The sequence below is a fragment of the Astatotilapia calliptera genome, chromosome 20, assembly GCF_964374335.1.
Source record: "Astatotilapia calliptera chromosome 20, fAstCal68.1, whole genome shotgun sequence".
Lineage (NCBI taxonomy): Eukaryota > Metazoa > Chordata > Actinopteri > Cichliformes > Cichlidae > Astatotilapia > Astatotilapia calliptera.
This window is the reverse complement of record NC_137441.1, coordinates 22,670,729-22,684,046: the sequence shown is the minus strand read 5'-3', so window position 1 is coordinate 22,684,046 and position 13,318 is coordinate 22,670,729. Positions and strand designations below refer to the sequence as shown.

General features: G+C 41.2%; 1 protein-coding gene across 4 annotated transcripts in view; it reads left to right on the top strand.

The window, feature by feature from the left end:
• The window catches only part of tns2a (tensin 2a), a 78,888-nt gene that overhangs the window by 17,675 nt on the left and 47,895 nt on the right, over positions 1–13,318 (top strand). The window contains exon 1 of one of the 4 annotated variants that reach the window (XM_026154689.2): positions 6,957–7,115. The exons of the other annotated variants lie outside the window; for them this stretch is intronic. Within the exon in view, the coding sequence (XP_026010474.1) occupies positions 7,092–7,115 (24 nt within the window). The 5' untranslated portion in view covers positions 6,957–7,091. Of the gene's footprint in view, positions 1–6,956; positions 7,116–13,318 lie in introns of those variants that run through there. 4 annotated transcript variants of the gene reach the window in all.

Genomic DNA, 13,318 nt, shown 5'->3' with positions numbered 1-13,318 from the left:
TATGGTCTATTTTTTTTTTATATATATAAACTTGTTTTTCACTTCTTGGGGACTTTCAGATTTGAACTAGCATCCATGTGACGGGTACTGCAGTCCAGATGCAACTATGTGTGAGAGCCTGACGAATATAAATGAGGTTTTAATGCCTTTATACTCTGGCAAGAATCACGCATATACATTCCTAAGCAAACCCATGCCAAGTACTTACTGGAAACACTTAGCAACAAAAAATATTATGGTCCACATGTAGTTCTCAGATTCTCATTCACTTGTGCTCAGAATGCTCCAAAAATACTCGACAGAGCCAAATTGACCTCCTCGTCCAGCGATTATTGGACAGTTGCAGATCTTGAGAGTAGCTCAGCGTCAATAAACAACATTCTAAAGATGATTTGTTGAACTAAACAACTCCTGGCAGCGAGAGTCAGCAGTACATGTGGTTCTCTTTAGAAAAAAAGCAAAGCAGCAAGCACTGTTGTTGTGTGATGATCCTGAGCAGCATGATTTCCATATAATAAAATTACCTTTCTGAGTTGTCTCATAGTGTGTTGTGATTGCATGCTAGAGCATACTGGTGCTGAAAGTTAAATGTCTTATTATCTTGGCAGGTGTCTTGATAAAGATGTGTTTAATTTACCCACAGGCACAGCCAAGGGACAGAGTCTGAGAGTCATTAATGAAATCAGTTGGGAGTTAAATCTAATATGACATGTACTCTGTGTCAGCTTCCTTTGACAAAGAAGGGGAAAAGCAGGGTTTCTTTGAGCCACGTTAACAGCATGACTACAAACCAACAGTCTGTCAGCTACTTTGGTCCACAGTGAAATATTTCAGTTTGGTGTTGAACAGTGCATTTAGATGACATATCATGTTACTTCCTCTTGCAATACAATAGCTAATGCACAGGCATCGTTATCACATATATTTTACATATACTGGCAATTTAGTAGTATTTTTTAATTCTTCAGTTAATGTGATACAACATAAAGTTGCTTTATTGTGAAACCTCTTTTATTGAGGACAATATCATCAGTATTGTTTCTTTAGTTAGTCTATGATTCCTACCCTTCATTTCAGTACCTTTTGCAGGGATTCAAGGGAATTCTGTTGTCAATGTTCATGGTTCCTGGAGAGTGATTCCTAATGACTTGGTGGTCCTCTGACTTTTCCCCTAGCTACACCAGCAGGCCAAGTTTCCCACTGATGTAGCCAAATATCATTTTAGGTTCTGAGTGAAACCAAGCAGACACAAATACTCAGGAAGTAACTGTAATGACAGTGACGTATCCGTGTTCACAGGGTCCTGTCTTCCCCGGTGCAGTATTTACCTTCCTAAACACAACAATTTCATATTAGGTCAAAACAAAGCTGAGGAACATGTTGTTCAGGTTCCACTTATATGACATAAATGACACAACCTTCAGAATGTAGGAATGATTTTTCATATAATTCGGTGTTATTTACAGTTAGGTCCATAAATATTTGGACAGACACTTTTTTTTTTTCAAATTGCTGTTCTGTACATTACCACAATCAATGTTAATTGAAACAACTCAGATAGAGTTGAGTTGCAGACTTTCAGCTTTAATTCAGTGGGTTGAACAAAACAATTGCATTAACACAATCCTTTCATTTCAGGGGCTCAAAAGTAATTGGACAAATTAAATAACTGAAAATAAAATCTTCATTTCTAACACTTGGTTGAAAACCCTTTATTTGCAATGACAGCCTTATTTCTTGAACTCATGGACATCACCAGATCCCTTGTTTCCTCCTTTTTAACGCTCTGCTGTTTAGTGTTCACCAAGTGAAATGTAGCTCAATTGGGTTAAGATCAGGCGACTGACTTGGCCATTCATGAATATTCCACTGCTCTGCTTTAATGAATTCCTTGGTTGCATTGGCTGTGTGCTTTGGGTCATTGTCTATCTGTATTAGGAAACGCCCCCCAATCAATCTGAGTGTATTAAGCTGGATTTGAGCAGACAGTATCTCTCTGAACACCTCAGAATTCATTTGGCTGCTTCTGGCTGTTGTGAAAGAGTTTCTCTTCAAAATGGAAATGATTCTGCGATCATCCCCACTGTTATCTTCCGTGGGTGTCCAGGTCTTTTTCCATTGCTGAAGTTCACCAGTGCTTTCTCAGGATGTACCAAACTGTATATTTTAACACTCCTGATATTGTAGCAGTTTCTCGAATGGGTTTTTTCTGTTTTTGCAGCTTAAGGATGGTTCGCTTCACCTGCAAGGAGAGCTCCTTTTACCGCATGTTGTATATTCACAGCAATATCTTCCAAATGCAACCACCACACGTAAAATCAACTCCAGGCCTTTTATCTGCTTAATTCATAATGACATAACAAAGGAGCTGCCCACACCTGCCCATGAAATAGCCTTTGAGTCCAATGTCCAATTACCTTTGGTCCCCTTAAAAAGAGGGTGGAACATGTTAAGGAGCTGAAACCCCAAAACCCTTCATCCAATTTAGATGTGGATACCCTCAAATGAAAGCTGAGAGTCTACACATTATGTCCATGTCCAACAGCCAAAAGGTAAATACCCTATAATAACAGAGAGAAAACCTCAATAATCAGACAACGCCCCCATGACCAAGCACTCAGTGAGATCCATCCATTTTCTCCCGCTTATCCTATTCAGGATTCTGGGAATTCTGAAGCCTATCCCAGCTGCAATAGCACAAAGGTGGGGGCAGCCTGGACAGGTTGCCAGTCTGTCACAAGGCTAACACAGAGAGACAGACAGCAATTCATACCTACAGCTAATTTAGAATCACCATTTAACTTAACCACTAACTGCATGTCTTTGGACTGTGGGAGGAAACCAGAGTACCTAGAGAGAACCCACACAGACATAGGGAGAATATGCAAACTCCACACAAAAAGACCCTGGATTAAAACCCAGGACTTTCTTGTTGTGAGGCAACAGTCCTAACCACCACACCACTGTGCTGGTTCCACAAAGAAGTGGCCTAAAGGCTGAAGTCTGCCTCCATTCTGCAGTTAAATATCCTAAGAACCACGAGTAAGCCAGCAGTCTGAGAGCAAAGGGCTCTGTTGGGGTAATATGGTACTATGAGGTCTTTAAGATTAGGTCTGATCATTCAAGACCTTATATGTGAGGTAAAGGAGTTTAAATTTAATTCTGCATTTATAACGGAGTAAATGATAAGAAGCCATTGTGTCATCTGGCTTCATGGATAGATTAAGCTGAGTATCATCTGCATAGCACTAAAATTTCATGCGATTCCTTCTAATGATAGTTCTTAGGGGAAACATGTTTAATGTATATAGAATTGTTCCTAGCACTAAACCCTGTGGAACTCCACAATTAACCTTGGATTTAACAAATGGAGTCTATTAAATAGATATGATTCAAACCACTGCAGCGCAGTCCACTGTTAGATTATTTACCTGCATATGATCAGTTAGCTATTTTAAAACTAGACTTTCACAATATTTGAAATAAAAGGAAGATTGAAGACTGGCCTGTAGGCTAATTAGCTAAAACAGCTTGGTTGACGGCTTTTTCTCCCCCTGATGGGACAGAGTATGTAATCCATTCTGCTTGTTTGTGTATTTGTTAGCAGTCTGACATCAACAGGTTTCAAGATATATCATGTTCACATTTTATGTGATGGTAGATACCAATAACAGCTTGGGATGATGGGCCAAGGTCGAAGTTATAAGGAAGGAGATTCAGAAGGAGTCGTGCTCTCTGAGTGCTCTTGTTAAGTAATAGTTTCATTACTAGATGTACAATTGTTCTTAAGAACAAGTTTTATTCATCTGTGACTGATTTCCCAGTCAGTCCTATGTTCAGTTCTTGTAGTTTATTTTGTCAGTCCCAGTGTCTTTGTTGGACTCCCTGTTTGAGCTATTGTTTCCTGCGCACATTTTATTGCGGTATCTTGGTTTCACCTTTTTTATTAAATAAACCATTTTTTCATTCAGTTTCTCTGTATGCATTTGGGTCCTCTTTTGTATTCTTGACAGAAGTACTCCATCTGACATGTAACAAAAAGTAGCTTTTTGAAATGGTGCAACTCAACCCACAAGGTCAAATGAAGTGTATCAAATGAAGTTCATATTGTGCAATTACAGAGGGGCAATGGTGCAAATATGAAACTGCCTATTTTGGAAGATTGTAAAAACAATCAGATATAAACCTCGCAGTTGAGAGTGAGTAATTTAATTTGTTTTTTTCAGCCAGACTGGGGGGAGGGGGGTCAACTTCTGAGAAAAAAATGCAATCACACTATTTTTATTCTTGTGTGTGTTGTTGGCTGTTGAAGTACTGTATATATAAACCTGGCATTGCAACAACACTTTTATATGTATTTGTGTAGCTTCCCTATAATTTCTCATGAGCAACAAAGTTTAGATTGGCCATGACCAATACAGAGGCTGTGAGCCACAGGCATTCACTACAAACACACACCCAACAGGGGAAGGAACAATGACTGGTTGGGGTTAAATATAGACACCCCCCAAACCCAGAATAGACTGGAAAAGAATAGAGGAGAAATAGAATTGTCACACTCCTGCCTTTAAGGAAAAAGGTAAGTTCCTGTGTAAAGTCCGGGCTCAGGGGGTGGCTGTCGTAGACTAGATTGCTGTGGCTTGCAAACAATGATCTGTCCCAAACTCTGCGCAGGCTTTGAGGAATGCCTTTTTGTGTGTATGTGTGCGCGCGTGTTTGTGCATAGTGGTCATGCAGATGAAAGCTGATGGAGGGAAAATGGGAAAGACATAAACCATTTCCTCCCTCAGTAAGTCCCCAACAAATCCCAACACCACCCTTTAAAGAAACACCTCCCAGCAAAGTATGCACAAAATATTTTCTTAGCTTCCACACAAAAATGTTGATGCCCGACTCTCGGGTAAGTTCCACAAATGTCTAAGCAGCTCTGGCTGACAGATAGGATTTTATTGAATTCATCAACGCAATAAATGCAAACACGTGCTCTTTCGAGTCTTCGGGATCTCTGTGTCTCGCTCTTTAGCTCCTTCAACAGCTGCACCTTATCAGGCCTTGGCTTAGCACTGTCTTACACAATCCATCGTCTTGCCACACAGCCCCCATTTTCTAGCCTCCTCCTCCCTTCATTTCCTCTTGCCTGGGCTCCCCCGTTTGTCTCGTTTGCCTCCGAGTATGATCAAGCCTCTAAAATTCTGTCCTTCTGCAGGTCAAACGAACGCGTGCAGCACCTTGCATTAAAAGCTTGCTGATTTGTTTGAGTGTTTGCCAGAAATGTTAGAATTCACCTCTTCTGTTTCATCCCCCTCTTTTCTCCTCTCCATCTTTTCCCCCAACATGACCCTCCCCCCCCACTTTGCCCGACCCCTCATTCCAATCCCAAGCACCAGTTTCCTGTCTCTCATGATCCCTCGACATTTTGTTAGTCTACCTTTTTTCACCTCACTGCTTTGTTCTTCACTTCTTATTCCATCTCCTCCTCTTTCCCTCCTCACCTCCCTCCAAAGAGAGGGAGCTGAAAATCTATCAAATATTTAAACTTTGCAAGAACCCCCACTAAAAAAAATCAATCCTCACTTTCTATTATGAAATTCTTGGAATATGAGCTAATAGAATTGGCCGCACTACTGCACGTGCTGTTTAGTTGGTGATTGTGTAGGTAGGTGGGTGACTGGAGGGGTTGTAGCACCTGTCATGACTCACAGTTGGATTCTGCACTGATTGGTAGGGATATACTGCACAGCCTTAATACCTGAATGTCATTCTAACATATATGGAAGCGACTACAGGACTGAGGCAGCGGGCAGACATGATGCTGTTTGGATTTGCAGTCTCAGGCAGGAGAATATTATGGATTACAGTTTAGGGCAGAGGAATCCACATATAAGAATATATGGGCATGTATGGGGTGTAATCCAGAAAGTTGGTTGTTTTCCTGTTTTAAATAGATTTAGAACCACACAAAACCAGACTTCGGTCTCCTTTTGAGGTTTAATACAAAAAACAAGCCAAAAACAACAAAAAGAAAACACACAAAGAGAAAGAAAGCTTGAATAAGAAGCTCAAATACTGAAACAAAAGACACCCTGCGTTTTCTCAGCTGCAAACACGTTATGTTCATAAAATACCTGGAAAAGAAGCTGGCTCACCTGCTGTATTTCTTTTGTTTGGCCACTAGGTGCCGCTACTAACACACGAGTTACTGTTTAGCAGCTGAGTCGATACTGGTGCGCAGGGAGGTTTAGTGTGGGGCACAGGGGTGCTGACCACAGACACATTTCAAGTCAAGAAAGAAACTTTTAAACAGTAGGCTGGGTTGGATTTGTTTTTAGAAAGAAAAAAGATTGATAAGAACGTTTTTGCACAATGCATATCCGCGTGTTTACATTGCAAAGAAAGGTCAAACTGGCGAAATGCTGATCTGTGTATTTATTGCTAAAATAACCCTCAGGATATGAAAAGGTTGACAGCACAACCACAACTTTAGGTCCAAGTAAAGTGCAGGAAATGTGACAGTTATTAAGCTGGAAGAGCTAAAAATACAAAGAGCCAAGGCTTGCAAAAATACTGCTGCAACACTCGCGTATGTGTCAGAAATACTCGATTAGATTTAAACCCTTTCAACTGCACACATTTACAACCGTACTGATGTAAACTGTGTGTAGATGATATTCATTTTTGTCTCCATTCATGTTCTGCTTGTTTACATGCTTGTTATTAATCAAACGTATTAATGCCTTAATAATCAGTAAATATGCACTATTTGATCAAATAAACAGCTTGAATTGTAATTTGCGGTCTGGATTAAACACCTCAATCACTCCAGAGCTTCTAATGGAAATATTAATATGCTTAATTCAGCCAATCGGGAGTTAGGATCTTTACGCTCCCCTCCAGAAACCGGCCAATCAGCGGGGGTTACAAATTCCAGTAATAGTACTCCACACACGCTTTCCCCCGCTTTGCAGCTCCACCCCCCAGTTCCAGCTCTGGAGAGGGTGGACCGGAGTAAAGAAAACAAGTTATCTCATAGTCCCAGGCCATGTTATTGATGGCCTTCCTGAGAATGAGGGGCAGCCTTTAAGCCTGCGGATATGATTAGCGGGAAAATGAGCAAGGTAAGAGGAGAAGGTCTACTAAAGCCCTGGTAAGAAAGTTTCGAGGGTCTGATCTAGTCTGTCTTGGCTCATCGATCTCCTGATGATTTAATAGTCAGTATCTGCAGTGTAAGTGTGCGCGGAGGAGTTTTGGGTGGGTGTATGATGCTGGGTTTTCATGCACATGTGTTGGCTGAGCAGTTGCGCACTTTTGACAATTTGACTGGCTTAGATGTAAAATTACGTTAACTTTCGTCTGTAGACTGTTTTATTTTTATTTATGTGTTTTTTTTTTAGAAAGTCGGTAACTAATAAGTTTGTGGGATTCATTAAGAGTTTCAATACACCTTTGACATACCTATCTGCGCGTGCTCTCTGACAGTCACATGTTCGCTAATGTTTTTAGCTATTGAGTCAACATTGAAGTTTCAGTGATTTCGGGGACTTTGTGCTTTTCTCAGGGAAGTTTCTTGATGTGTCGCACTTCATTAAACGGACATAAAATGGTCTTGAATAGGGTCATGTGACGCATTTAGTCCCCCCCCCCCCCCACCCCACATAGCCCCACCGCTTCTGCGTCAGCGCCAGCCAGGAATTATTCGGGGCCCGTGGCTCAAGGGTTGGGAGTTCGTCTTGTAATCGGAAGGTTGCCAGTTCGAGCCCCGGCTGTGTCCTTGGGCAAGACACTTCACACGTTGCCTACTGGTGTTGGTCAGAGGGCCCAGTAGTTTCCAGTTCCATCCACAATCTGTAGAACATAAAGCTGTCTTTCCTTACAGCAGTGATTTCCTTACACTGTACAGTCCCTTACATTGCAACTGGTATTGTTGCGGCAAGACTGCCACCCTTGCTGGTCCGGTGTCCACCTCTGAGAATGGGAACTGTACTACTACAGCAGCTCCAAAGAAATGGCACCGTCAGCACTGTAGAAGTCTTAAGGGTTAGCAATATCTAAGAGTCTGCACACATAAATAGCCGGGGAATACCTGATCTTGAGTATACGTGATGCTTTTTTAAAAGCAATGTACATTTTCGTTTCATTTGAAAAGCTGTCCCATACTTTCCCAACTTTCTTGGGTAAACAGGACAAACCGGAAACAACACAATTCCAAAAAAAACAACAAAACAAACAACAAAAATTGGTTTAAGTGTTGTTGTTGTCATTTTGGTTAAAAAACTAGCTTGAACTTTTCTTCAGCCTGTGTTTTTCAGTGTCTGCTCCCTGCTTGATGTGCGCTCCATACACCAATGCATGTCCCAGTGTGGACATGCAATTTTGATTGTCGTTTTACAGCTGCAGAGTTATACTGTCCTGTTCAACCATGTGCGCCGTTGAGTTTTGAAGTTAAATGAAATCAGTATTTAAAGTATTTGAAGGTTTACTTTCTAAACGTGAACTAGTTAAAAGAATTTGAGGAAAGCACATAGATTTTATTAAAAATGAATTCCCAGTGTATTCCCAGCTGTGTCAACATAAATTGGCCAAGAACAACAGCTGGAAATTCAACTGGGACCTTCAGTCTGACTTTCCTTTTGCTTGTTTTTCTTCATTCATGACTCACAAAATGACTGTTTTACAATGATTTCTATCCAGTGGAATATACCGTCTTTATTTTAATAAAAACTAATTTCTTGTATTCACACTGGAGTAGGCTTAAATCACTCAGGCGAATATAATTTGCCGCTTTCAGTCTCGTGGCAATGAGCCAATGTGGAGCCTATGCATGTGTGTTTGCAGGGATGCTGTGAACAAAAATCTGTCACACAGGCTTCATCGTGCAAACTCAAAAGCAAGGTATAGTGTGCACACAGGTGATTGATGATTGTTCATACAATTAGCTTTGGCTCCACATCGTGATTCCTGCTTGTCAGAGTTCCTATCTTCCTTTGCAACATGAGGGAAACAGCCACGCATTAATAACAAGATAACATTGTGCGACCTTTCCTTTGGTCACTTTTCTCCTGTGTGAACTATATTCGGTGCAGATAAGTGGAAGTCGGGCTGCATTTCGATCAGATCAGAGAGGAAGCTGGTGATTTTAAAAAAAACGTTCCAGCATTCTGGAAAAACTTGAGTAGCTTGTTCAAATAACTGTCTCGGTGTAAGCATGTAAGCCGGCTGCTCTAGTGGAGATGTTCAGTGACCAGCAGTACAGTGCTGTGGTTGTTTTCAGTGTACAGCAGCTATACTATATTTATAATTACTGGGTGTAACTGAGAAGCTTGAAGGCCCAGGAACGACACATTCTGTGTGCTTGCGGCACCTCCTGGCCACTGCCAAGTCAAGAGGTTGAAACAGAAGCTGGTTCACGTTCCCCTGGATATAAAGCCGCAGTAACAGCTAGTCACTCACACCTGGAAAATTCTTCACCGTAAACACAGGATGAATCTAAGTGACTCCTTTATACTCTAGCAGATGTTGCAACAGGGATTCTTAAACAAGTGTCAGATCTGGAACTACGGCAGCATACTTTACATCCCTTAATGTCGTGCACTGGCTGAGGCCACATCGCAGTACAAGGGTAACATTTTTATTTAGCAAATGCAACAAAGGGTGTTGGTGGTTTTGCTGCAATAAGACCTTTCTGTGTTTGTGTGTACGCTTGCAGCAGGAGTTCCACAAGAGAACGGAAGTGTATCATGGCAGCATGTTGACATCACCTCTGGAACAGGGAGTCACTCTGTTCCCTCCACTGCCTGTCCCACCCTTCGGACACATGCATGCACACACGCGCTTATAACACATGCAGGCTTTGATGCCAACAAATAAGAAGCAGGAACTCAGATACCCATGAGATGTTCTCAGTAGAGGGTTGGATTTAGGTTTACAGTTAGTCACAAACCGACCATTAAGCCGTGTGATCTGGTGCATAAAATGAACATAATGTAAATACTAGATGCCCACAATTGAACAAATTTGGGTTATTGTGTTTTGTAAGGTAAACTCATAATCTGATAGACCATAAAGAGAGGTACAGTCCATCCAGAAAACTTTACTTGTTTCACATTTTGTCTTGTTATAGTCTTATTACAAAATGGATTATATTTGTTTTTCACCTCAAACCCCCCCCCCCCCCCCAAAAAAAAAAAAATATGCATTTGCTTGAAATTCTTGAAAATGTATTAAAAATGAAAACAAAAACAACATGCACATAAGTAATCATAGTGTTTGCTCAGTACTTTGTTGAAGCACCTTTGGCAGCTATTACAGGCTCATTATTTTTGAGTAAGATGCTACAAGCTTGATCCCAATATTTTGGGGCAGTTTCTACAATTCTTCCTTGCAGAATCTCTGAAGATCCACCAGGCTGGATGAGCAGTCATTTTCAGATCTCTCCAGAGATGTTCAGTCATATTCAAGTCTGGGCTCTGGGACATTCACAGAGCGGTCCCAAAGCATTTCCTTTGTTTCTTGACTGCGTCCTTAGGGTAGTCGTCCTATTGGAAGATGAACCTTTGCCCCAGACCAAGGAACGGAGCACTCTGGAGCAGGTTGCTATCAATGATGTCTTTGTGCATTGCTGCATTCATCTTTCCCTCAACTTTGACTAGTCTCCCAGGTCCTGCTGCTGAAAACCATCCTCACAGCATGATGCTGCGACCACCACGCTTCACTGTAGGGACGGTATTGGTCAGATGATGAATAGTCCCTGGTTTCCTGCAGACATAATGCTTGGCATTGAGGCCAAAGAGTTCAACCTTTGATTCATCAGACCAGAGAATTTTGGTTCTCATGGTCTGAGAGTCCTTCAGGTGGCTTTGGGCAAACTCCCGGTAGGCTGTCGTGTGCCTTTTACTGAGGAGTGGTGTCTGTCTGGCCTCTCTACCATACAGGCCCGATTGGTGGAGTGCAGCAGAAATGGTTGTCCTGTGGAGGAAGCATCTGGTTCTTGGTCACCTTGCGTTCTATCTCGATCACTCAAAAATTGGCAGCATGGCCAGTTCTCGGAAGAGACCAAACTTCTTCCATTTATGCATGATGAAGGCCACTCTGCCTTTCAAAATCATGTCCAATTAACCAAATTTGACAGATTGACTCCAACCAAGTTGTAGAAAATATGTGAAAGATGATCAGTAAAAATAGGATGTACCTAAGTTCAACTATGAGTGTCATGGCAAAGGCTGTGATTTTCAAGTAAGAATATTCACTTTGTCATTATGGGGTATTGTGTGTATAATTCTAAGTTGAAAAATGAACTTATTTGAGTTTCCAGATAGACTCTAGATGCTGAGAACTGTTTTTATTAGTATTGAGCATCAAGCCTGAATTCCTTGTTTATAGACCCTTCCATTTGAGTCGACTGTAAATCACCAAATTAAATTTTAAACTTACACTCCTCCTTCAAAAACAACACTAAATATTAAAAATGGTTGCCTCTACTTTTTGTTTTTTGTTTCTCTAGGTCGTAGATTTTCTAAACCTGTTAACTCCCCTGCTCTAAGTCACTATAACAACACCAAATTATCTGGTGATGCTATAGTTGGCTTTCTTTTACAGTCTTTTTATATAGTCCCAGTTATTAATTGATTTGCAAGTATGGCAAAATTAATGATGAACATTCATTTTTGTAGCTCATTAGAAAAGCAGTTTAAATCAATGAATGTGTTGTTGGGGTTGGTGAATACAGTCCAGGAACCAATCTAAGTCTATCAGATTAAAATCACTGATGTACAAGTAATACTGAAAACCCAGGCGTATCTGCGGGTACTTTCCAGATTATACTCTGAAACACCTGCTCCTTTTTCTAGTGCAGATGTCATGTGCAGCAAAAAGGCTTTAATAATGATTTAAAGATGTAAAGACAAAAATCCCATTTCATCTAAAAGCACTAGGAAGACTTTTCCCCCTCTGGGGCATGTTCAATCTGTCCTCTTACTGAGGCCATCTGCATCTGATGCCGAGGTCACAGTCACCAGTCCTGCTGTCAGGAATGAACCACTCCCACACAATGCCCATCATTGTCCAAATATCAAGACTATTTTTAGTAAGAAACGAAAGGGTAGGGGCAAGAGAGTTTCCAGAGATGTGTGGGTGTGTGTGTGTGGCTGCAAATGGCTTGCTCTATGTGCGCATTTGTTTTTACATTTGTAGGCCTGTGTTCATGTCTTGTTTGTGTGTTCAACCCCTCCCTCATTCAATCCAGCTACTGTTCTGTGGTGGTGGACAGGAGGTGCAGTGAGAAAGGGGAGGGAGCTCTGGTTAGAAAGCATCTCTTTGACAACATTAAACTCCCCGTTCCTTATTCTGCCAAAAGGCTAAAAATATTAGAAAAAGGACCCACTTGTGCGTAGCAGATGTTGCAGAGGGGGAGGTGGGGTCTTTCCTGCAGCACACAGGGACGGGAAGAGGAGAGCGGACGTGTGTCTGTTTTCTCCAGCTGTCTGCAGGGATACACGTCTGCACGTGAGTGTGTATGTGTGAGCAAAGTTTTTCCTCTTGAGGTCTCAGGTAGATGTTTGCAACTTCTGTTAGTGCTTTGGAAATGTAGACAGGCCTCAGCTGGTTAGGACTGGAGCTTGAATGGCCACATGTAGCCTATTCTTATAAGGGTTTGTCCATCAGTAACTGTGATGATTAAAATGAGCATCTATAGTGAGACGGAGTCAATCGATTTGGTGGTATTATTATTATTATTATTATTATTATTATTATTATTATTATTATTATTACGTTCAGAGAGTTTTGTGGTTCTTTTCTCTAACAAGTTGTTTCTTTAGGGGCTCTGAGTACTAAATGGTGGATAACACATGCTTTACCAGAGGAAGATGTTTTTTATCCAGTGCAGCAGTGACAGTAATTGCTATCCTGGGGACCAGGCTCTGCATCGCAGGTTGTTTTTAGTGCTCATGCACTCAGACTCTACCAGCTGTTTTCTGTTGTAATCCTACACAAAGTTGTAAACCTCCTTCACTGTGGTTTCCTCTGCTGGACTCCCAAGTTGAGCTGACGGGAATGTTTCAGGAGATTTGAGTTTTGAACTCAGTTTGCACACAGCTTTCCATCAGTGCAGCGGCATGTCTTACAAATACATGAAAAAGAGATGCTAACAACAGATGGACATTAATGCTTTTGGCTAATGCTTAGCTCTTTCCTACGATGCAGTCATTTGTTGTTGAATAATGGGAGATATAAGTTCCCAACTTGGAAGAGCCATCGAAAATAAAGAAAAACTTCAGAGCTTAGGAAAATGCTGATATTATGTAGGTAAAAGCAAATTTAATCT